The following is a 25,957-nucleotide window of genomic DNA, read 5'->3' on the forward strand; positions in this document are numbered from 1 at the left end:
ACGTTCGCCCTTGCCTTTCACCATGTTCATAAATAATACAGAGAGGCTTGATGAATAAGCGAATCCAGGACATGAGGCAAATTAGTGTTCTCTCTCATACACAAACTTTGGGGAGAGAGAGGAAAAATAACACTTTGAAGCAAAGTATCATGTTCTCTGACTAATCAGAGTTGTTCATTACATTTTACGACAGAAAGCAGTCAGACAGTCTAATATATTGTAATTCAATGCCATGTCTTATTCTTGGTGCCATTTCAACCGCAAAGAAGCCATATACTGTACAGGCTCCAAAATGTCAATCATCTGGACATCAAAAAATTATAGAGCTAAAGTGTCTAAAAGTGAATACAGTATATGATATAAATATAAATACAGTATATGTTTTGTTACATTTTATTTCTATTGGTTAACCCTTAAACACATACCTCAGGTCTTTAGTGGCCCGGGATGTCATTCACTACCCTCCTTCTCATTCATTGTTTTTAAAATGTAGACATCTACCTTCTTAGTATTCCTCAATCAATTCATTATATATATATATATATATATATATATATATATATATATATATATATATATATATATATATATATATATATATATATATATATATATATATATATATATATATATATATATATATATTATAAGGATGAAATGTACAGCCTATATATGAAATAAATAAATACAAACATTTTATAATACAAACCCGATTCCAAATCAGTTCCAAACCAGTTGTGACTGTACAAATTGTGAATGAAAAAGAAAGCAATAATTTACAAATCTCATGAATTTGTATTTTTCTTCACAATAGAATATAGATAACATATCAAATGTTGAAAAAAAAGACATTTTTAAATGTCATGCCAAATATTGGCTCATTTAGGATTTCATGAGAGTTACACATTCCAAAAAAGTTTGGACAGATAGCAATACGAGGGTGGAAAAGTTAAAGCTACACTGTGTGATATTTTCCCCCATCTAGCGGTGAATAGGTATATGACCATCCAGTGAATATTAGTTTCTGTTCCTCTCAATTCTGATTTCGTTTTAACTTTTACGGTGGCCGATGTAGTCCAAGATTAACATGGCAATCCCCCTCTTCACATTCGACACGGTGCCATCGAGTGTTAAAACGCGAAAGGCGAAGCTTGAATTTACGGGTATGTCCCTCTTTGGCTAATGTACTTTCAAGATGAAGGAGCAACATGGCGACCAGCATTCGAACCCCTCACCCGTATGTATTTTCAATGGCATATTATAAACTTACGAGAATACTTTATTACTTGAAAGAAGTAAATATACACTAATGAGCACATCGATTTTTGAAAGAACTAAGTGTTTTTAGCTAAGAATAAACTAAAAAAGTTACACAGTGTAGCTTTAAATGTACATATAAGGAACAGCTGAGTACCAATTTGCAACGTATTACTTCAATTGGCAACATGACTGGGTATAAAACAGAATAACAGAAGTCAAGATGGGCAGAGGATCACCAATTCCCGAAATACTGTGGCGTAAAATAGTGGAGATATGAGAAAGGAGTTTCTCAGAGAAAGATTGCAAAGAGTTTAAAGTTATCATCATCTACAGTGCATAATATCATCCAAAGATTCAGAAAATCTGAAACAATCTCTGTGCGTAAGGGTCAAGGCCAGAAAACCACACTACATGCCACTGTAATGGAAAATCACAACATGGGCTCAGGAATACTTCCAGAAAACATTGTCGGTGAACACAATCTACCGTGCCATTCGCCGTTGCCGGCTAAAACTCTATAAAGAGGCCATATCTTAATCCAGAAGCGCTCAGTTCAGAAGCCTACATCTTTGATGGTATGGGGTTGCATGAGTGCATGTGGCATGGTCAGCTTACACATCTGGAAAGGCACCATCAATGCTGAAAGGTATATAAAAGTTCTAGAACAACACATGCTCCCATCTAGATGTCATCTCTTTCAGGGAAGACCTTGCATTTTCCAACATGACAATGCCAGACCACATACTGAATCAATTACAACAACATGGCTGCGTAGAAAAAGGATCCGGGTACTGAAATGGCCAGCCTGTAGTCCAGATCTTTCACCCATAGAAAACATTTGGCGCATAATAAAGATGAAGATGTGACAAAGAAGACCTAAGACAGTTGAGCAACTAGAAGCCTGTATTAGACACAAATGGGACAACATTCCTATTCCTAAACTTGAGCAACGTGTCATCTCAGTCTCCAGATGTTTGCAGACTGTTATAAAAAGAAGAGTGGATGTAACACAGTGGTAAACATGGCTTTGTCCCAACTTATTTGAGATGTGTTGATGCAATGAGATTTAAAATCAACTTAGATAAAATGTCTCAGTTTAAACATTTAATGTCATCAATGTTGTATTCTGAATAAACTATTGAAATTTGAAACTTCCACATTGTTGCATTCTGTTTTTATTCACAATTGGTTCAGTGTCCCAACTATTTTGGAATTTGGTTTATATAAAAACATCCACACCCTAAGAAATTCTATTCTATTCACATTTGGAATATCCAATAAGCTTTAGTCATCCATCATTGCAAATCTATGGCATTGTCTCTTCCTGTATAAGGTCTGACAGCTTTACACAATAGACAATGAAAAACAAGAGCTGCTGTCTGTGACATTTGAATGTTTTCAACCATGTCATATAAATGAACCAACAGCATCTCAAACACATGTTTTTTAGCCGGTGTTTTTAGTAATCAGTACAACAGCAACTGAAATTTCCTGGCTTCTCGTTTGCTCGATATTTAGCGTGGAGTGCTTTAATGTCAATGCTATGCCAAGCACCTGTGTTAAGCTGGCCTCAGACCAGACCCCAATCAGAGATGTAAGTTTTTAACAATGACGGATGACCAGCTGGGTTCACTCAGGGCAGCTCTTGGCTGTCATTCAAGATGGTTTAAAAATGAACAGCCTACAAAAGTTTCCTTCAAGCATTTCAAAACTGTACTGACCACAAGATGGTTGACAGATCTGCTGTCAAATGTAAAAGCCACATCTACAGTAGTATTGGCAATCGTTAGACAGAGCAACACCTGATGAGTGGAAAGAATTGATTAAAACAGAAGGAGAAGCAATGATGAGCAGCATTTGCTGTTAAGAATGAATATTCCGCCAATAACTAGGATAAAATGGATTTTTTTTTTTCAGTATAATGTTTGTGGCCGTTTGGCAGAAGGAGCAATGTACGTTATGACATAATATGACTTTTTTTAATATATTTTTTTAATAACAACTAACTGCTAGATATAAAGACAGAACTATGAGAAAATTATATTATTCTATTCCCCCCCCCCCCCCCCCAGAATTGGACTTAACACGCGATTGCTAGTAAAAAAGTCAGAACTGCGATATATAAAGTCAGAAATCAGAATTGCAAGATATAAAGTCAGATTTGTGAGATATAAAGTTAGAATTGTGAGATATAAAGTCAGAACTGTAAGATATTAAGTCAAAATTGCGAGATATAAAGTCAGATTTGCGAAATGTAAACTAGAAATTGCAAAAGAAAAAGTCTGAATTGCGAATTTATATCACAATTCTGACAAGCCAGACCCACATCAAGATGTTTGGTCTGGAAACTCAGCATTGACAGGGCTCAATTCGAGGGGCGGGATAAACGGTTATCTTTCAAACTCCCTCTGCACGCGATAGGAAAGCGCTACACCAACCAGAGCAACGTGAAGAGGAGCTTGTTGATAGATTAAACTTTCGCCGTATCCGGTCAGCAAAACTCAAAACACAGCTTCCCTTTTTAGGAATGACTTCAGTGCCGTTCTTTGTTCTTTTCTAAGAGAAAAGCTTTACTTCAAGTCTACCAGAGTCGTGGCCAAAGCTGATTCGGAAGACTGCTGTTCACCAGCTTCTGTTTACTAGTAGCACGCAAGCGCAACTCTGCCGTCATTATGTTAAGCCCTGCCCACCGACTCTATACACGATGTGATTGGCCTGACCAGAGTTTGGTATTTACAGCTCAGACGTGTATTGAGAGTTAGGTGATACTCTCGGCAGATTAGATTTGCTGCTGTTAGGGTGCGTCTAGATTTCTAGGCTACAATTCTGACTTTATATATTGCAATTCTGACTTTATATCTCGCAATTCTGACTATATAGCTGTTTGTGAAAGTAAAAGTTCTGCAAAGCTGTAAAGTCGAAAGTGCACAATAAATAAAGATATTGTTTCCCAAAAGAAAGAATCAACACTGGAAAGCCCAAATGAGTTGTCAGGAATTTGAATCCCTATCAGTTACGGCTACACATCACTAGCTAACACATTTGCATAATGCCTGCCTAAGTTGTATGTTGTCTCATGAACAACATGACCCGCCCTTCAACGCGGGATTCGCAAAATGCTGCTCTTAAAAGATGGGTCAGTAACTGGTTTATGTGGACTAGCTTGCTCCTGAGAATCACAACCTGAAATTATTATTATAATTATTGATGTATACATTTTCTACCAGTTGTTCAAAATACATAGTTTTGGGTTCTATATCATGTATAGCTAACTGGCTAACTCACATTATCACACTTGTTAATACTGATGGTGAGGAATTAAAGTTGCAAAATCCTGCTCAAGTCATCCTTGCTATGGTGGTTTGGGTTGAATAACTAGTTCTTCCAAAGTTTTATTATCGGACTTGCATGGCTTGGATTGATATGGCAAAATTGCTGTACACACTGTCTTTACAGTGTATACAATCGCTGAGCTTTAGGAAGGACAGTTTAAAGAACAGTTATTATAATGGTCGTTCTGAACGATGTGGGACCAATCACAACAGACTGGGCTATCTGGCCAATCAGAGCAGAGTAGGCTTGTAGAAAGGAGGGATTTAGAGAGACTGATTTATCCATCAAGTTGTCTGAGAATCATTGAAAGATGTGGTGATGTGCATATATGTATATTACAAGAAAATGTAAGTGTTTTTTGACCTTTATGCATTTAAACACGTTGTTGGATACCTCCAAAACAAAATTAGGAGCCTTTAAAATAGCATAATGGGGGCACTTTAAACGTTAGCCAAACTGAAAGCATTATATGCCATCAGAGTAGAACTGCTGAATTGCATCTAATTAAGGGAAGCAAAGAGAGCTTAATAAGCTGAAGAACAAGCAAGGAAGAATGACACCCAGATGGGAGGAAAATCGAGGTAAATCAGATTTTAAAAAACACTCAGTGTCTCGGTTCTCCTCTAAAGCTAATGGGGTCCAGTTATTTAGATCCGTTTCAGATCTTTTCATGTGACAGTACTCAGAACTTTGTTCAACTTTTCATCTTCAGTCAATGGAGTATAAAAAGAAAAAAAAGTCCTTTAACTGCAAAGTCTTTCAACTGCAGTGCCATTAGAATCAGGCTGGGTTCCCAAAGCACTATAAGACATTAGTCGCACATAAGAACTTTAATCTTTACGGCAAGTATCCCAAAAGTGTTATTATCTGAGCAGTGAGTGAAAATTTTGGTAAATTAATAAGAGCCTCTGACCACTCGTGAACTATTACTTGGACTTGGAAATTTCACTTACTTTTGCACTTTATTGGGGAAAAAGGACAGAAACTACTAATGGAGCTTTATTATTGCAATGCCGCTATACTCTATATATTTAAAAATAAAAGTGTTGGTAAAAAAGAAGAAAACTACATGTGGCAAGATTAAGGGTTCAAATTTGCATGAAAAGACAACAGGGTATAATCTGATAAGCATAAGTAACCTATTCAAAATAGAGTAATAATAAATGATTTATAATAAAAAAAATCACAATATTAATATTAATGTTGTTGTTATTGCTATACAGGGAATATAAAAGCCTGCAACATTTCTTATGCATAAATAAATACTTTAAAGGAACACTCCACCGTTTTAAGAAATAGGGCATATTCAACTTCTTATTTAGATATGTGGGCAAATGCATTTTTGTCTCCGTGCATGCATTGCTTTAGTTTGGCAGGGTCGCCGCTAGCTTAGCTTAGAATAACAAATGGAATGGAACTGTCCCGAGTAAAAACCCACCTAATTACTTCTTGTGGCCTGCGTATTCACAATGGCCCTCATTTATCAATCTTGCGTAGAAACTGGTGTATATGTTGGCGTAAGATTATGCTTACACTCCTCTCATCGCGTGATTTATGAAGCTGTGCGTACCTCTGCAATCCAGGTGTACGCAATACTTGCCCTTAATAAATGTGGCGGCTGAAAACGATCGTGATTAGAATAACACGCCCCTATATATTCAAGTCTCTGCCTCTCCCACGCCCTCATTTTACGCCATGGTCAAACAGAAGACGGCAAAGAAGCGAAACTTCTTCGACGTGGAGATCGGGCGCGCTCAATCATCTCACTAGTCCACTAGTCAGGGCACTGATTAGGACATGAGTCAATGGGCTGACTCCCTGATCAGTGCCCTGACTACTGAACTATTGAGATGATTGAGATGCGCCCATCGAGATCACCAGGGAAGTGAAATAAAAACGAAATTGTTTCATTTGGGAGTTTAAAGAGTGGGATTAAAGGCACCTACAAAAACAAAATATGGACCCAAATTACGAGTATCTTAATAGTGTGGAGGTTGATAAGTGCACTCCAGCAGTTTAAATAGCTGTTTGGATGATAAATTACCATCACAATGCATTATTTTACAGCACGTTTTGAAACAATTAGCATTTAATTTCGTATCACAGCACATGTATTGGGGTGTACAATAGTGATGATGATGTGATGTGGAGTACTACCATTCATTCACATTAATAATTACATGACAATTTGTAAGATTCTTATTATTATTATGATTATTATTCTTAATGACGCTTGTTATTCAGAAGAAGAATGTCGTTTTTATTGATTTTATTATTATTTAAAAGAAGAAGGTAATTTTTTTATTTTGTCAGTCTGAATTATTTTAGTCCCAGTCCGTGCGCAGCTGCCGGGCCAGGCGGGCCTGAAACGTCAGATACAGCGCACAGGCTCGCGACTGGAGGAATACATATGCCTACAAATCAAACGCTTTGGTAAAGTCACACAAATTAAACATTGACGTTCATGTTGCACAAAAATAAACACTGAATGTTGTCGTTGTGGTTTTTTACAGTGGGTCATAATATAGCATATCTTTGTTTGTGCGTTTTGTGGTGTTAGGAATTGTTTTTCTGCGCATTTTCACACTAACTCAAACGTGCGTACACCACCTCCTGAGCTGGCGTAGGATTTGAGCGTGTCGTACGCCAACGTCCATATTGATAAATCTCAAAGTCACCGTGGGTTTGGGTGTACGCAAGGTGTACGCTGGAAATTTGGTGTACGCACTTTTGATAAATGAGGGCCAATGAGTACAAATAGCGATGCAGATTAAGACTAGATGATTTCCTAGGCAGATATTGACTATATTATGGGGAAGCAGAGGTGAAGCTGACCTCACGCAACACATTGCGATCGCTCAACAGACAGAGGATGTGAGGATGAGAGCTGTGACATCGCTGATTCACCTCTGCTTCCTCATAATCAATATCTGCCTAGGAAATCGCCTAGTCTTAATCTGCATCGCTATTTGTACTTCTTGTGAATACGGAGGCCACAAGAAGTAATTAAGTGGGGTTTTTTTCTTTTATGGATCACTTTTACTCGGGACATGCTAGCTGGCAACAAATGATTCCATTCATTATGCTAAGCTGAGCTAGCGGAGACCCTGCCAAACTAAAACAATGCATGCACCGAGACAAAAATACATTTGACCACATATCTAAATGTAGGAAAGAAGTTAAATAAGCCCTATTTCTTAAAACGGTGGAGTGTTCCTTTAAAGATTTGAGTGTCTCCTAAATATCCACACACACACACAGTAAACCTTCAAAAGATCAGTGCATACTGTGCGTAATTACATAATTTCCAATAACTTAACCTGTTTACACAAGCTAAAATAATCTTCTAAATTTGATTTGCAACATTATCTGTATCTCTACCAGCAATCAATATTTCCTATAGTGAATACTTACATTTTATCTAATTCTGTTTGCAATATTTTAACCCTGCCTCCTACAAATATGTTATTTTGTTTGTCCTCCTGAGGCTGAAATTTTTTGTCCCTCAACCGTTGTTTTTAAAATGTCTTCTGGGGGACCCGGTACATTCACTAGCTGCCTTCAGACTTGAAGGACGTAATTACCTCGGGAGCAACAATCACTTGGTTCCTGCAGAAATCACTTAAGACCTGACGGCAGGCCTGAGTCTGACTTGACCTCAAACTGTCCATGAGAGCCACTCAGAGCAGCCGGAGAGGGGAACAATTCAACACACACACACCTACACAGATACACAGTCTCACCTTCATGAAGGGTGGGCTTCCTCAACCACACACGCACACGCGCACACACACACACACACACACACGCGCGCACACACACACACACACACACACACACACACACACACACACACACACACACACACACACACACACACACACACACACACACACACACTTTTCTCATCCTCTGGCCTGTACTGCAGCTCATTAGCTCAACAGCCTGGCTCAACTCTCCCCTCTTGGCTTTCTGTCAGGCGTACATGTCTGCTTCAGGACAAACTCATGAGCTGAGGGAACTCTGTGTGCATGTGTATCTCAGAGAAGTTGCCAAAGCAGTGGGTTAAACCATTTACAATTAAGCAGGTCTAAAATTTAATTCTATTCCAAATGTATCAAGGTTTCCACAAAAATATTAAGCACAACTGCTGGTAATAATAATAACAAATATTTATTGAGCAGCAAATCAGTAGCCTGGATGCTAGCCGAACTCCGCCCCACCCACAACATTTAAGCTCGGGCAGTTTGGTCTGGACTTGATCCATAGAGGAGTAATTATGCCCGAACAGAAACTGTTTGGGCCAATGAAATCATCAGGGCGGACTTTAGACGATGACGGAGAGATGATAAACAGTAACGTAATCATCCACGTCATCAAAAGCGCCTGGCTGAATTTGTTTTAACTTGTTAGTATGCATTCACCTTCACCATTTCTCTTAGAAATGATGATCATGATGGTAAGTACTCTGTGTAGCCTTAAATTCATATATTTTTTTTTACAACACTGGCAAAGATTGTTTATTCCAGCCGGGGGTGGGGTGTTTCTCCGGGGGGGTCAAATGTGTGTTTTTTGGGCACAGTTGCCTCCTAAAATTCGCATTCCTGGGTCTATATATCACATAATTATAAGTTTATAAAATAGAAGTCCAATTGAAGTCAAACTTATTCCATTTGTTTAGAGATTACATGAATGATTTGTGTTGCATTAACTGAAACTGGAAGGGGCTTGTTAGTTCCCAGCATGCTTTGCATGTGGCTAAATCAAGAGAGAGTAAATGTTGTTATTTTATATGTAAAAGCCATATTTTATGTATTTTTGAGTAAGATGAGAAAGGAGATACTTGATTGTGTTTAATAGTGTTTAATATGCAATTATGTTGGAATTATTAGAACAATTTAAATTACAGTGGGTTACCATTCTGGAGAAGAGTGGAGCATTCGGTTAGGCTGTGGACTAAAACAACTAATGTCATAACTTGCTGAAGGAGTTTTTGATGCTTTGCATTTAAAATGCTAATGTGCTGCTAGTTAAAAGTTTGAAAGTTAACATTAAAAGTGAAGTTGATAAATAAATAAATATATGAAATTCAATTCCTGAATCATGTCAGGGAGCCATATAAAATTCAATTTGGACTACTTAATTGAGTAAGTTAAAATGTTTTCATTACATGATGTTGAAGATACATGAACAAATGATGCTTGTTTAACTAAATTGATTCATGTGGAACCGATGTACACAATTAAATCATGTAAATCCAACACACTTTTTTTCCAGTATTGGCTGAAAATTATAAATGGGGTATTGTTGGAATTCTCATAACCCAAAACACATAAAATGACTTTTGAAATAATTAACCCTGGGTTTCACACTGTAAATTCCTACCCCCCCCCCCCCCCCCTTCTAAATTTAAAGTAGAATTAAAAGCGGTTAAAAGTGCAGTTTAGTAGGCAGATAACTTGAGGTTAAGTGTCTTGTGAAAGCCCTAAAGAGACCAAAATAATGATTTTTAATTTAAAAAAAATATCGGAACCGTAAAAGCATATGCCATTTTGGGTTAAAACTGCACAATTCATAGCTGGCAATGTTTTAATTGCTTTAAGGGGTTCATTAAAATTATGAAAAGAGAAATAAGAAAAACTAGTAGTAATATTTACTATTTTAGTAAATTAAAAATAGTGATTTTTTTTAAGGGGAAGACCTTAAATTTGATCTGGAGATTATTTAGAACCACTCCAATGAGCCAAATATCACAACAGCTCTCCAAACAGTTGACAAACTAGTGGCTCCCATTGGGCAGAAGAACAATAATAAGAGTACTATATAGCGAATGCAATGAGTGCCATAGCAGCGTTGGTGCTCAACCCCTAATGATGAAGTAAAAGTCTGTCCTTATGTCAGGATCCACTCAGAGTAGCATTGAAGCAGCTTTGAAAAAATTCTCAAAAATAGGAATTGTCTTTTAATGAAATGTGAGTGACAATTACTCAGGGGACCAAAGGAAACTCCAGCAGCACAAGTTGCATTACAGGCTTGTTTGATAAAATGTCTCAATTTTAAAAAACTGATATAATAGCACTGATGCCCTGTACGGCCAAGATAATGATTTTAGATAAGATGTGCCTGAAGGCACTGCATGGAGATTTCCCTAGTCGCAGTGATAGTATAGAAAGCCTATAGCCAATAAAATGTTGAATATGGTCACTCAAATGCTATTTGAATCACATTCTACATTCAGACTTTAATTTCATGAATAGACATGAATTCTCACAACAGCAAGATCTGCTAGAACTCTTACATTTCCATATGATGAAATAAGACAGTGCTGTTATTAAGTGGTATTAAAAATGACTTAACAATTCTTAAAATTAACTTTTACAGAGTTCCTACGCTCCCTGTTCATAACGTAGTATAGTGGTTTACTTCTAGAAATTCTCACCACTATGACGGAATATAATGGAATATTTGTTTTGTATTTAAAACCATGCTGCCACAGAAACAGCTATACTGGGCTGTGCTGACTCAATGTGCTATGTCTCTTTGGGCAGTATGATGAGGTTGTTAAAGATCTGGGATGGAGGTCAGGAGGCTGTTAGTTCAAATCCCACATGTGGTGACTCATGAAGCATTCTTGTTTCGTTCTTTCAGTTATGTGTCGTGGTGAGCGCATGTTTTTCCTTAATGATGCAGTCGGGAGTGGAAACTCAGGAATCTGAAGGGCATCGAGGTGAATCACAAACTGATCGGATGGACCCTTTCTAACAAACCAAGAGAAATAATGCAAACCTTAGTACATTTACCCGTGGTGTGCCTTTCTGACAGTGCAGTCATTTCCCCCCTGCTGAGTTCTGTTTTAGAAGATTCTAGGAAAATTCAGCCAGGAACTATTCCTCCATAATATACTTTGTGCTAGAATCCACTTTCCCATTGTCTGCTCTGTCCAACTTCCTGAAGATTTGCCCCAGTGTTGAATTAACACCGGTCGGTGTTCATATGGGAACCACTAGCAGGGTGTTAAAGTAACACTGAAGCAGTGTTAGAGTTAATAAGATACTGAAGTGATTAATTGAGGGATGATTGTTTGATTATTAACGACACCTGATGATTATGAGCAGAATCACTGAAGGAAAGATGGCGCTGTTTTCTTGACATGTTTGGTCGCCATTATGGAGATCAGTGTTTCCTTTAGTTGGGCAGTTTGCCTCTTGACTTCTGAGGTAAATATGTGATTTAAGCAGAGTTGTGCTTTTAAATTTGTTGTAAAAGGAACAATATTGCTTTTATCATAAAGCTAATTTTTTCTTAACTTCTCATTTATTGAAACAGGTTTTTTGATGTTATCTGATAATATTCTCCAACAATGCTTTCCTGTAACTAATAAAAAAAGTCTATTTTAAAGAAATGGTTTTACTTATTTTAGATCCACACAAATCAAGAATCAGCGTATGAATCTCAACAATGGTGACAGACTTAAATGCTGCAATGCATGCTGGGAGCCATCATTTTTATACTGTAGTGGCTCCCAGAATGCATTGCAGCATGAAAGCGTGTCACCGTTGTTGAGATTCATTCGCTGATTCCTGATGTTTCTGTGTTTGGTTAAAGATTATTTTTCAGAATGTTTGATCTGTGGTGAGGAAGCACTGTTGAATATAATCTAGTAAGAGTTAACTAATTTGAGCCAGGGATGAATTGAATCAATTTTTTTTATGATGAACCAAGGTCTATCATCTGATGATCTTTGTTTAAAATTATTTTGTAACTAATTGTGTTTTGATGAACACTGTTACACAAACTAACATCAGAAGCCAAGAGTCAAACTGCCCAACTAAAGTAAACACTGATCTCCATAATGGCGACCAAACATGTCAAGAAAACAGCGCCATCTTTCCTTCAGATATTCTGCTCATTATCATCAGGTGTCGTTAATAATCAAACAATCATCCCTCAATTAATCACTTCAGTATCTTATTAACTCTAACACTGCTCCAGTGTTACTTTAACACCCTGCTGGTGGTTCCCATATGAACACCGACCGGTGTTAATTCAACACTGGAGAATTTACTGTGTGAGTCCTGGAGAGGCCAGGTGACTGCTGGTAAAAACAGGAATGACTCCTTATTAAGCCTGGTGCTCATAAACCTGAGTTACATCAATGGAGCAGACATCCATCATCTAGCCGTCTTATCAAGATATTTCCCTGATGGCAGCATATGGCTAGAAAACGGAAATAGTTCACTTTATGACCATTGGCACCCACTCATGGGGCTATAGTCTATCTTTGTAAAACCCTTCGAAACACCCCGGCCTGTCTGTATAAGACAAAAATACAATCTTCATCTCCCTTCCAAAGTGCTGATTGGAAAAATTGAATCTTCTCCTCCATAACCCAGATTATTTTGGTTGAAATGGTGGAGCAGAGAGAGAGTTCAGATAAACTTGATGAGCAGCTCACTACTTTTTATTTGATTTTATTTATTAATATTATTAACGGTTAACCGAACTTTAATAATTTGTTAAGTTCCTAACCTGAAATTTAAAGGATTATTCTGGATCTAAAAATGTATTATGCAAGCTTTATGTTACACCTCAAATGACTCAAATGAAAAAGGGAATTTATAGTAATTTATAGTATTAACATTAATTAGCGAGTCTACAGACTCAAATGGCTTTGGCATGCAGAGATTTTGCAACTTATTTGAAATGCATGCTCTGGTGTATATCCAATTTTACAACTTTGACATTGTGATGAGCAGGACGAGCGAGAGCCATGGGAGAGTGACATGAGGCTGTTGAGTAATTTGATAATGAGCGCCAAACCGGTCTCGGATCTCTCACGGAGGAGCAACGACAGTGAAGGAGCAGCCTGGAGTTTATGTTATGTTATGTTATGCTATGTGTATGCACGCCAGCCGTCCGTGAGGGGGTGCTTGCATTTTATTTTCAGTTTGTTTATTTATTTATTGAAGTTTTGTTCGCCGGTTTCCGCGTCCTTCTTCCCAAACTGAGTTACAGCCATCACACATGACAACGTACTGCCATGAGCCCTAGACCAACTCCAAAAATGATTTAAATGTAATTTAGTAAGTGCTTCTATAAAAAAAGACTCAAATGTCTCAAAAAAATTTAAATCCTCAAAAAAAAATTAATTGAGGTTATGAGAGGAACTAATAAACAAATATTTTTGTGGGCATGAAAACAAAATGCTTTCAATAGAGCTTCACTTGTATTGAACCCAAAATATTACTTTAAAACGGTAAAGATTTACAATATCATATTTGTTTAGCTGTTCGAGCTTAAATTTTTAACAATTCAAAGTCGTATTATGCTCTCAGAGATTAAATTTTTGATAAGAATCACCTATTCTGGGAAAGAAATGGGGCCATTATGTGATGACTCGTCACACCAATGCAGTCACAGGCATTTAAGCTGTCAAGAAACCTGTTACCAAGTTTCATCACCAGCTATCATCCCCTCCCTCCTCAGCAATACAGTCATAACCGCTCAGCCATCTCACAGCATTCACTCTCACTGCCAAACATCACACCTTTCAGCTACTGAAAGCCTCATATGGGCTTTTTAAAGTAACCTTTGCCAGTGAGAGCTCATTCTTCTCTCCTTTTCCTGTTCGGTGCCATTCAAGGAAACATCCATTAAATGCAGCAATAAAATCTGAGTGAGAGATGGAGGCTGTTGAGAGAGCTGTGGCCTTCAACACACTTTAATGTTTCACTGGAGGCATGACATATTAACTAATGAAGAGGTCCATGTTCATCTTCTGTTTGTTTAGAAGTGTGGACTTGTCATAGAAACTTATAAGGAGTTTTTGTAATACACAAATTAAGGCAAAAGCACATTATCAACAACTAGAAGCCAACGCTTTTCATCAAGCACCTGAGACGATAAAGCATGGAGACATTTGCAACCAACCCTCTTTTAGTTTTACACCTCTCATGCTGTGAGAACAGGCTGGCACTTGCTAACATTTGATATTAATCAGGCTACGGTGAAATGAGTCTCTGCCACCCACAAGAATTTAGCTGAAGAGCTTCTGAGTCGTAACCTTCAGATGGTCTCTGAGTTTCAGAAATAAATGTAAAGATCTGAATTATTCATAATCCTTCAAACACCTTAGAAGTGCCTGAGTAACTCCATCAAAGGTACTTGGGTACTAGAGTCCCAATGGGTATTTCACCAACCATCTGATCTTTATAGCAGATGGAAGAAAGTTGCATAAATATAGCTCAATTTAATAAAGCAATTTGAACAAACAGTAAAATTCATTTTAAATCATATATATATATATATATATATATATATATATATATATATATATATATATATATATACACACACACACACACACACACACACACACACACACACATATATATATATATATATATATATATATATATATATATATATATATATATATATATATATATATATATATATATATATATATATATATATATATATATACACACACATACATATATACATTATGTAAGTTTGGTCTAGGATTATAGGATTAATTCATTAATGATTACAATATAGACACAAGTCCTCTTCCAGGCAGATTTGTGACATCTTTATAGTTGACTGGACCATCTTAATTCTTGCCCTGTTAATGGAAATGGGAATTTTTAATGCTTTTTAATACTATTTTCTTACAGGAACTTTCTATTTTGCAAAGCTCAACAAAGCTGCACATCAGAACTACATTCTTTGATTTTCACAGCCTTCATTGATCATGGGGGGGGGGGGGGGGGGGAATTGCTTTCACAACTGAAGCAAACGTAGCTGTTTCATAAGAATTTTAGTAAAAATTGTATAAATTTATGCTAATGAAAAAGAAAGATTCAGGACAATAAATAATAAATAAAGCAAAAACTGCTATTCTGCCATTCTGAGTAAAGTTATCATGTTTTTTTTTTGGATAGATTTTAGGCTATGTGTAATACGCTTGCAGATTAAAGGGTATTACAGAATACAAATGCATTTGCTCTGCCAGGAATCAGTGGCTAGTACAAGGGAATCCGCTCTAACATGAAGTAAACATTTCAGAAGGTACAGTAATTATTATTATTATTATTATTATTATTATTATTATTATTATACTGCTCTTTGAGAGTTTATATCCAGTTAAAAAAATGAACAAAAGATGTAAAAGTGTAAGCACAGCATTCCTGTAGCTCAAAAGTTTATTGGTTTTATTCACAAAATTCAGGAAATGCATGTTTTTAATTACTAATTAAATGCAATGTTAGCAGCTTTGGATAAAATTATAATTGTAAAATACTAGCTACATCACAAGTGTAACACCACTTTGTGATTCCAGTTTTAAAGAATATCTAAATGTTAGATTTTACCATTAAAATGTGACATATTTACCTAAATAGAAATAATAAATAAATGTATTTTTTTTTTCATTGAAATGTTTGTACTAGATAGCAATAGCTCCTTTTTGAAAGATTTAAACAATTTCAACTCACCACATTGAGTTTGAGCTCCATGTTGAGGACACCTCCACTATCCAGCACTGGCATTAGGTTGATGGCAAATATCGCTGCCCGGTCTGGAGGGATGGAGATGTTGGGTCCAAAGAAGATGTAAAAATGAACTGAAAAGGTGTCCAGTTCATTTCGCAGCGTTGGTCGGATGGGCCAGCATTTATTTGTGTCAGCCGTGGGGGCTAAATAAGTGATGCTGTCTTCAGCGTTCAATAGAGTTCCTTGATCCGAACCGTTCTGGGGCATGTTAGGCAGGCTGGCAGCAGGCAGGGTCTCTGACAGAGAGAAACCCATCGCAGTGCCAAATGACTGGGGCATGTTCATAGCCGAGGAGCCTTTGGAGACACTGGGCTTGGAACAGTCTGCAGAGAAAAGATCAAAGGAGACGTTTAAAATTGGGACGACGCACGTTTTCCGCTGAAGAACTTGAAGGTGAAGCTAGTTACGAGAGATGTGAAATAAGAATGAAATAAAGATTTCTTGAACTCTGACGAATCACTTGACTGAAGCTGACAGCTCAAACTCTCCACTCAGGTTACTCGGAGGCTAAAAGCATCTTCCTGTCATTCCCGGCTCTTTGTGCTAGATCTGACTAGCATTTCAGCGGAGACACTTTTTTTTCCAGTTTCGTGCATATGCTTAGATGTCTGCTGCGATATGACAGGCCAAATGACTGCTGAAAGTGCCTATGTAGTATAAAATGATCTAAGTGGGGTGTATGTTGTGTTTTATGTAGGACTATGGAATGGCCAAGGGAATGGCCTGTTTCATCATATTTACTTTTATAGGTCTCTCAGCTCTGTGCAACTTTAAAGTCACACACATAAACCACTTCAAAACCCTCGCATTTGGAGTGTGAAGTCTTCATTCAAATGGTGGCACATTCTTTGCATCACAAAAACAGTGTCCCAAAACACATAAAAACAAGGTCATGATTGTTCTTAACATCTAACATTAATTGTGGGCTTTGTCGTAACATGGTACTTTGTGAATTAGACGGGATTACAGAACACATTTTGATTAAATGTAAATTTGCAAAGCAATGCTGCGGAATTGAGATAACTAATTGGCACTGATGAGGACAATAAGGAAATTCTCCACACATCTCATTGTTTCCTGATTGCCTCAGGGTGTGAATGTTCAGTTATGCTACTAAGGGCTCAGGAGTCTCACATTCATATTTCTCTTCACATCCACGATTATTGCAAAACGCAGTGAAACAGGTGCAATGGTTTCATTATTGAAATGCCAGGTCGTTTTCCTCCCTCAGCTCTGTTTGCTCGGTTATCGCTTGCGTCTCTTGCCCTCCCACTTCTCTTTTCGCCTAATTTTACATCCGATCTTTGAGCCAGTGATGAAAAATGTTTCCAATAGTTACGGCATAACTTTAAATTGAGGCTTTTTTTGTCACACATTCACAATCCAAAAACAGTGATAAGAAAGTTCCCCATGCTCTGAAGTTTATCATTACTGCAGGTGGAGAGGGTAATTAAATGTCAGGCATTGACGACCTCTACCTGGCTTGTGGTGACCCAAATATGAGACTTTACTGAATCTGAATCAACAGATTCAATAGTTTAATTACAATTTGCTGTTTATGTGCGTTCAAATGATGACAGTGTACACAACCAGGGGAAACCAGGGGCCATATTTCAGCTATCAGATTGGATAAAATCCTGTGCTTTGAAACGCACTGCATTATTCAATGTGTTCACGTGATTTCCCCTAAAACGGCTTCAGCTGTTAGCAGCTCCTCCCCTTTTTTTAAAACAGCCAATAGCGTTTCGTTAATATACAGTTTGACTAGAGCGCAAGAGCGGACCTTCTCTCTCTGTTTGGTAAAGCCAGTTTCCTCTAACACTGTTTACCATCATAATCTCCTCCATATCGCTTTGAAATGCAGCATTCTGTGCAGAATTCAAATGGGTCGATATGTTTGTTGTTTGCGCGGACTCGCTCATATGATCCACGCTGCGCTCTCGTGTCTGTAGTCTAAATTTAGACCAGAGCCGTTGGGGTGTGTGAAACTAACGTGAAAACAGATTTTATTCGCAATGAAAAGCATATTTACACTGAATCGTTTCCTATCACATATATAGTGTGCTATGTACCTTTCACCATAGAAATTAGTAAATGTGAGTTAACAGCTGACCGATTTCAGCTTCAGTAGTGTAGGGGGTGGGCTTTAGATTGTAGAGAGCATTCTGATTGGACAGAAGATTTGACGAGAAAGAGAAGTCTGCGATGATGTCAAAATCTGAGAAGTGGGAGACTGTACATTTGAATGTTTATATCTCCTAAATGCAAATTTTGTCATAGTTTTGTAACATACCAGCTTATTCATAACTTTAAGGCTAACACAGTCATACTAAAAGCTAAAAAACTTAAATTTTGATTTCAGTGGACCTTTAAAAAATTTGGGGGAAAAAAGAAAAATATTCTGAAATCAGATAAGATCACAAAATACCATCTTGTTTTTGATCAGGATCAAATCATCAGTTAGAGTTGTTTCAAAACTTTTTTTAATAAGATTGGGATCCCTTTGATCAAGTTATTTGCAAATTTCTCGGGTAATGCAAAGCTTTTCTAAGCAAAGCTTTTCTGAGAAAATGCAAAATATCCTGCCTCCCTCCATTATTATTATTTATTCATCACCATGTCTCTTTAGGGGCTCTGTAATCCAGATTTGGTCATTTGAAAAATTGTGCATTTGTATCCAAAATGGTAATCTGATCCAATTTTGCGTTGGAAAAAAAATGCACTAAAGTAAGATGGATTACCTGATCCTGGATAGCAAAACATGGGTTTTCCAAATCCAGATAATTCTGATCCAGATTAAACTTTTTGAACAACTGGCCCCAGATCAGCATATTAGTTCTACAGAATCTGAAGACTGCTGAAAATTCAGCTTTGTCATCACAGAAATAAGTTACATTTTAAAGTTACACTATGTCTTTTCCGTCTGCTAGAGGGTGCCTATTCAAAACAAAGGTGTCGTTTTGATAACGCCAAGTTTGAGCGCAGAATCTTGGGACATGTGGGCTTCACCTCACAGCCGGTGGAAAAGAGTCGGGATAGGACTCAGGCAGTAATCATGTTTATGAATGTGATTATTAACGTTCCTGTACTATGAAGCAGAGCAGGACCGTATGTTTAGGGAGCTGAGCAAGGCAGCTGAAGCAACTGAAGCACAACACACAGTTTTTGAGCAGTGGGACTTTTATTATGACGGTCGCCGGCGCCTTTTCCGGTCATGAGTATGAGGTAATGCAGCTCTGTTTATTATATTAGATACATTTAAGTGTGTTTAAAATTATATTATGACGTTGTCCTGTGCGTTCGCTTGGGGGCTGCTGTGACACTTATTACACACTGCTAAGAGTAAAGCACTTCTGCAGAATAAAACCGGAAACCGATGGTAACGCAGATATGACGCAATGGACAGGCGACTCTCTCACGCGTCCCGGCTCCTTGGTTAAAATAGCAATTTTCTCACAATTTACAAATAGTTGGAAACATTTTGGGGTAGTGTAAGAACTCAACTGAACAAAATATATAACACTGGCCTGGTGGTTTTTGGATATTTTACTGCAAAAATACTACACAGTGCACCTTTAAAATATATTGAAATAGAAAATAAATGTATTTTTATGTATTTTATGTATTTTGAACAAATAAATGTAGCCACAGTGAGCATATAAGAGACTTCTTTCAAAAACATTTCAAACAAAAGGTACACACCCCAAACTTTTGAACAGTTTTGTGTGTGTGTATAATTTCTTGTCCATAGAGGGCTAAAATGGGAGAAACATCACAACAAATCCTGGCATGCTCGAGACTTGATTAGTACGCAAAGCCTGCAGTGTTTAGAAACCTTCGCCATCTGATCAAATCAACCCTTTCTGGTCCTCTGTAATTACATCTATTTTGCCATGAAATGTCCTTATAATCCTTACTGACAATAGCAATGATGGACAAAAGATCACAATTAGCGAGCTGAGGACATCTTTGAGGGCGCACTTGAACTCTTCTGTCATCATGTGCTCTATTCAGCACCTGTTTGGCCCTGTAGCTAAAGATTCGCTAACGTACAGCTCAGACCATGAAAATGACACGCTAAAGCTGCATTTAAAATCCCTGACTCATTCACCAATGTACTTTTGCCTATATAGATATAGATGTGGAACAATATAAAGGGAAAGTGTCAGAGATTTCTTTGTCAAGAGATGGTTACCTAGCAACCAAACATCCAATCAGTGCAAAACATTGTCAGAGTTACTTTACTGGCAAGAGCTTCCCATGAAATATACAATACTTTGTATACTTTGTATTATTTGTACAGTATATTTCTGAAAATTACATTCCAGTGTTCCCTGGTGTTGTTTTAAGGAAAAGAAGTTTACAGCAGTTGCACACCAATTAAACTATTGATGATTTATGAGATGACAATGTCATGTGTTAACAACAATATGATGATCCAGTTGTTCAGAAATGAGAGGAAAAAAAGAGTTAAGATATGTTTTTAACATTTATGACGCTTTGATCAAAATACATTAAAATATTAATATTGTAAATTTTATTTTATAATTTAAAATTACTGTTTTCTATTTTAATTTATTTGACATGTATATTCCTGTAATGGCAAATCTAAATTTTTAGAATCCATTACTCTAGTCTTCTTAATTTGAAGAAGTGCTGCTTAATTTGGTGTCTCTCTCTCTCTCTCTCTCTCTCTCTCTCTCTCTCTCTCTCTCTCTCTCTCTCTCTCTCTCTCTCTCTCTCTCTCTCTCTCTCTCTCCTCCAAATTCACTGGTCAAAACATTCCATTATAACTCCCTTTTGAGCTTGATTTTGGTATTAATTATTATTAATATACCAAGTTCTGTCATGAAATTCTAGATTGCACAGGCTAATGACAACTTTGACCTTGTGTGATAAATAGTGGCTGCTTACGAAAACTGAAAAATGTTGCCTCTGGAGAACGCATCCCAAGATAGGCATCAAGGCACGTCTGAATCCAAAGTTAGCTTCACTTCCTATCTCCTGAGATACCTTTATGTGATCGATTTTTGAAGGCAGCATAGATATGTCCTTGACCTTCGCTGCCTTTGATATCCCACAATCCAGTGCGTTCCATTCTGTGACAGTTGAGCTAGAACAGTGGTCGGGAACCTATGGCTCACCAACCACAGCTTTTTGACAAATATCATGTGGCTTGCCAGGTATCTCACCAACAAAAAAAATTAGACACATCAACAGAGATTGCCTCTCTGCGATATGTCTTGGTTACAATTCCCTTATTGTACAGCCTACCAAAGTTATTGAAAAGCTTATGATAATAATAATAGTGCTGTTCATAGTTCAGTGCTGTTTGTGAGTGTCAAGAGTCACCACAGCAAACAAAGAGCCACTTATGTTTCTGTGATAAACCTACAGCTCCTGTACTCGGATTCAAACTACATAGTGTGTTTGAGATAACACACTCTAAAACATGCTAGGTTAAAAACAACCCAAGTTGGGTTGAAAATGGACAAACCCAGCAATTGGGTTGTTTTAAACCAGTGGTGGGTTAAATGTTTGCTTAAAACAACCCAATCGCTGGGTTAAAATTAAAACAACCCAATTGCTTGATTTGTCCATTTTCAACCCAACCTGGATTGTTTTCAACCCTGCATTTTTTAGAGTTCAGCAAAAAAACATTTTTAGAACAGTAGCGAAAATTGTAAAAGTAGGCTATATAATTTTTTATATATCCTTTTATTGAAACTTGTGGTTTGCTGTGCAAAGAAACATTTCGAAACGTTTTACCTTCTGCACTCTAAAAATGGCTGGGTTAAAAAGAACCCAATTGGCAACCCAGCGCTGGGTAAATATTGGACAGAATACATGCTGGGTTAAATTAACCCAGTGGCATTTTAACCCAGCAGGCTGGGCTGTTGCGAAAACCCAAAATGTAGTAAATTTTTTACCATTAATGGATTTGCTATTCTGGGTTATTCTTGCTGGGTTGTTCTTAAAAAAATCTCCTGTGCATTAGCCTACTGTAAAACTAGACAATCATAAAAGAACAAATGAAGAATGTGAAACAAACAATTATTGCTTGACAAATAGTACAATACAAAAATCTGTTAAAATTGGCAACAATGACAACTACAACCCTAATCTTTTCTGTCAATTTATTCACGTTTAAATCAAACTTTTATTTAGACGGGTTGCCGTGACTTTTGAGTCTCTGTGTTCATGATATGACCATAGACTGTAAAAAAATAGGATATGACACGCCCCCGTCATTCACATAGAGACGCAAAACATGGAAGAGTAAAATTTAAATAGTATGTAATATACACAGACACTTGTATATTTTCGGCTACAGTCTGGAGCCCTGCATGACGCGACTGAACGCAGCTTGCAGGACCGAATATAGTCTACTTGTGAGTCAATGCTATACAGTCACATTTTTAACATTTCAGTATGTACTTGGTACCGAAGTACCGGTACTTGTGACATCCCTACATACAACCATGTTTAATTTTCATAAGGGGATCATGGTTCTGTGTAATCACAAACTATTAATCTATCGTCTCACATGCCTACCTAAACTAACACGAGTCGATACATTGCATCGGATTCTGAGGTAAAACTTTTGTTGTCTTAACGTCATGATGGGGCGGCAGTGGCTCAGTGGTTCATGTAGGTTGTCTACAAACCAGAAGGTTGGGGGTTCAATCCTCGGTTCCACCTGACCAAGTGTCGAGGTGTCCATGAGCAAGACACCTAACCCCAGCTGCTCCCGACGAGCTGGATGGCGCCTTACATGGCTGACATCGCCGTCGGTGTATGAATGGGTGAATGCGAGGCAAAACGTAAAGTGCTTTGGATGGCCATAGGGTCTGTTGAAAGCGCTATATAAATGCAGTCCATTTACCATGATGTAAGCTTAAGAATTGTTGCCGCGAAGAAGAAAAAAAACTATAATTATGCTAATTAAAATGATTATTAATGAAAATATATGAACTTATCTTAAAACATCTGCAACCAGTAGCTTTGCCTTTTGCATTGTCCTTTCAAAATGACAGTTTGGGAGCGAATTTAAACTAATCAAGGCGGGAAGCACGTGAAACAACCAAGCGCTGGGTAGAATCAACCAAGCATTGTGACCCAGCAGGTTTAACCCAACGACTGGAAATTTGACATTACCCAGTGGTGTTTAAAATGTGATCAAATAAACCAACAAAAATTACCCAACAGTCTTAACCCAGCATTATTTAGAGTGTGGTACTTTCGCTTTTGCAACAGAGAACTTTTATGTCTTCTGAATGTGTGGTATTCATGAAAACTCACAGATTTCAGTTGACGATATTGATTAAAGAGATTAATAATGAAACGTGAATGAGTTGAGTTGACATAATGAAACATGAGTTTTCATGAATGAATGAGAAACAAAAGAGCGGAATGTGCTTTATAATGAAAATTTTGCGATAAGTCGCAAAAGAGAACTGACAGGATGCTGTGCGCGCTCTCCGAGCACAATAGCCTTCGCTTTCGGTTGCGCGTCTAAATTGCCAAATAAACACAGAAATATATTAAGTCGGAAAAAAGTTGTGTACATAAACACAGTAGATGTATGCACTGTGTGTGTTCACTCACACCCAAACACACACAAAAAGCATGCTTTTTAATAATTATATACTGTAATTACAATTGTGTAGCAATTATAATAAATATTATATGATTGTTTACTGTGGATCTTTTGGAAAAATGCATTAATCAAAAATTTAAAAAAGGTCCCTGACCCCTGAGCTAAACCAATAAAAATGGAATCTGAAAGTTGGAATTGCTGGTCATTTTGTGTGTAAATGTATACTTTTGACCAATAATAATAATAATAATATTTTTTTCGATTTATATAGCGCTTTTTAATGCACTCAAAGCACTTAACATTGAAGGGGGGAATCTCGTCAAACCACCACCAATGTGCAGCACCCAACTGGATGATGCGACGGCAGCCATATTGCGCCAGAACCAGCTGATTGGTGGAGAGGAGACCGAGTGATGAAGCCAATCAGGAGAGGGGGATGCTTAGGAGACCATGATGGACAGGGGCCAATGGGCAAATTTGGCCAGGATGGCAGGGTTACACCCCTACTCTTTATCGAAGGACATCCTGGGATTTTTAACGACCACAGAGAGTCAGGACCTCGGTTTAACGTCTCAACCAAAGGACGGTGCTTATTGACAGTATAGTGTCCTCATCACTATACTGGGGTGTACTATAGGACCCACACAGACCACAGGGTGAGCGCCCCCTGCTGGCCTCACTAACACCTCTAACAGCAGCTACCTGGTTTTCCCAGTTTGTCTCCCATCCAGGTACTGACCAGGCTCAGGCCTGCTTAGCTTCAGTGGGAAACCAGTCTTGGGCTACAGGGTGATATGGCTGCTGGCAATGTTTTCCATTTCAAATGTAATTTCTAGAGAAATTACTGTTGCAGAAATTAAATATAATAAAAATTATATATTTATTTTGCTGTAGATCATTAAACTGTTATGCTGCTTCAGAAGTCTGTCCGAAATCAATTTAGTGAGGTACCATCAAGCACAAACGCTACCTGCAAAGTCATTGAGCATGTCTGCATGTACACCAGTAAGCTGATAACTCACAAATTTCAGCTTATTGAAATAACCAGTGTTCCCCGTTTACATGCAAACCAGTAAACTGACAACACAAGTAAACCACTAGTAATGTGTCGTTCATGAACGATTCGTTCATTTTGAACGAATCTTTAATATGACTCGGGACTACCGAGTTGTCTCAGAGTTGTCTCATTCGTTAATTTTGTGTTGACCGCGCATGCGCATTACGCAACATATGAGTCTTTAGTTTTCCTGTCAGTCCCATATAGTCTATGCTGTCAGTAACGGAAACAGAAAAGATTAGTTCTTTTGAGTCTCGGGATTAAGTCTTTTGTTCTTATATATATCCTCCATATTTTTGCATATCATGCATATTTTGAATGACACAAAAATATGCATAAATCCAAAATACATAACAGTTCATTTAAAAAAAAAAAAAACTGTTAATTAATAAAACAAGGACAACATATAACAATTATATAACAATTCAATAGAGAAAAATAAAATACAGTTGATTCAAAATGAGTAATAGTCTAATTGAATTTGTGATGTACGGTGACAAGTCACGTGACATAAGAACGAACGACTCACACCCGAAAGACTCGTAAGAACTAATCTTTTTTTGTTTCCGGACCTGTGTCATACGGTTTGGGCGGCCCAGCCCCAGATCTGATCAAAGTCAGACACAGACGAGTCGACAACTAACGTTTCGAGGAGTTCGAAGACACGAGAGGTGGAAAACAAACGTGATAAATATGAAGTTGCAAAAGAAAGAATGTCTTAGATCAGTAGATGAACTAACAGAGTTAGACTGCAATAGCCTGACCCAACAACGAATCAATTAATTAAACATTTCAGTTTCTTATCATTTGGCTTTGGTTGCAGTACCCTATAGTTTATTTTTATTTAGTTTTACAAATGTAATCAACATTTTCATAAGTGCTAGATGTGATGGGCTATTTAACATGTCATTTTAATTATATTTTGCTGAAATGAACGAAATGACTCGAAATGACTCAAAAAAGATTCGTTCATTTTGCTGAACGAGACTCAAAGATCTGAGTCAGTAAAATGATCCGAACTTCCCACTAATATAAACCACGTTTACATGACTTTATCAATAAACCGGGTTATTTCCATGTAGTGAGGTCAAAAATAATAATATTCCGTATTTGAGTATTCCAGATGTTATTTCAGTTGTGATGTTAAATAAA

General features: G+C 37.4%; 1 protein-coding gene across 2 annotated transcripts in view; it reads right to left on the minus strand.

Annotated features, from left to right (window-relative positions):
• Positions 1 to 25,957, minus strand: part of tmem8b (transmembrane protein 8B) — a 183,356-nt gene that overhangs the window by 24,775 nt on the left and 132,624 nt on the right. For both annotated transcript variants that reach the window (XM_067438293.1, XM_067438295.1), the window contains one exon: positions 16,092 to 16,471. In XM_067438293.1, coding sequence (XP_067294394.1) covers positions 16,092 to 16,471 — 380 coding nt within the window. The remainder of the gene's footprint in view (positions 1 to 16,091; positions 16,472 to 25,957) is intronic.

The sequence above is a fragment of the Pseudorasbora parva genome, chromosome 3 (genome assembly GCF_024679245.1).
Source record: "Pseudorasbora parva isolate DD20220531a chromosome 3, ASM2467924v1, whole genome shotgun sequence".
Classification (NCBI taxonomy): Eukaryota; Metazoa; Chordata; class Actinopteri; order Cypriniformes; family Gobionidae; genus Pseudorasbora; species Pseudorasbora parva.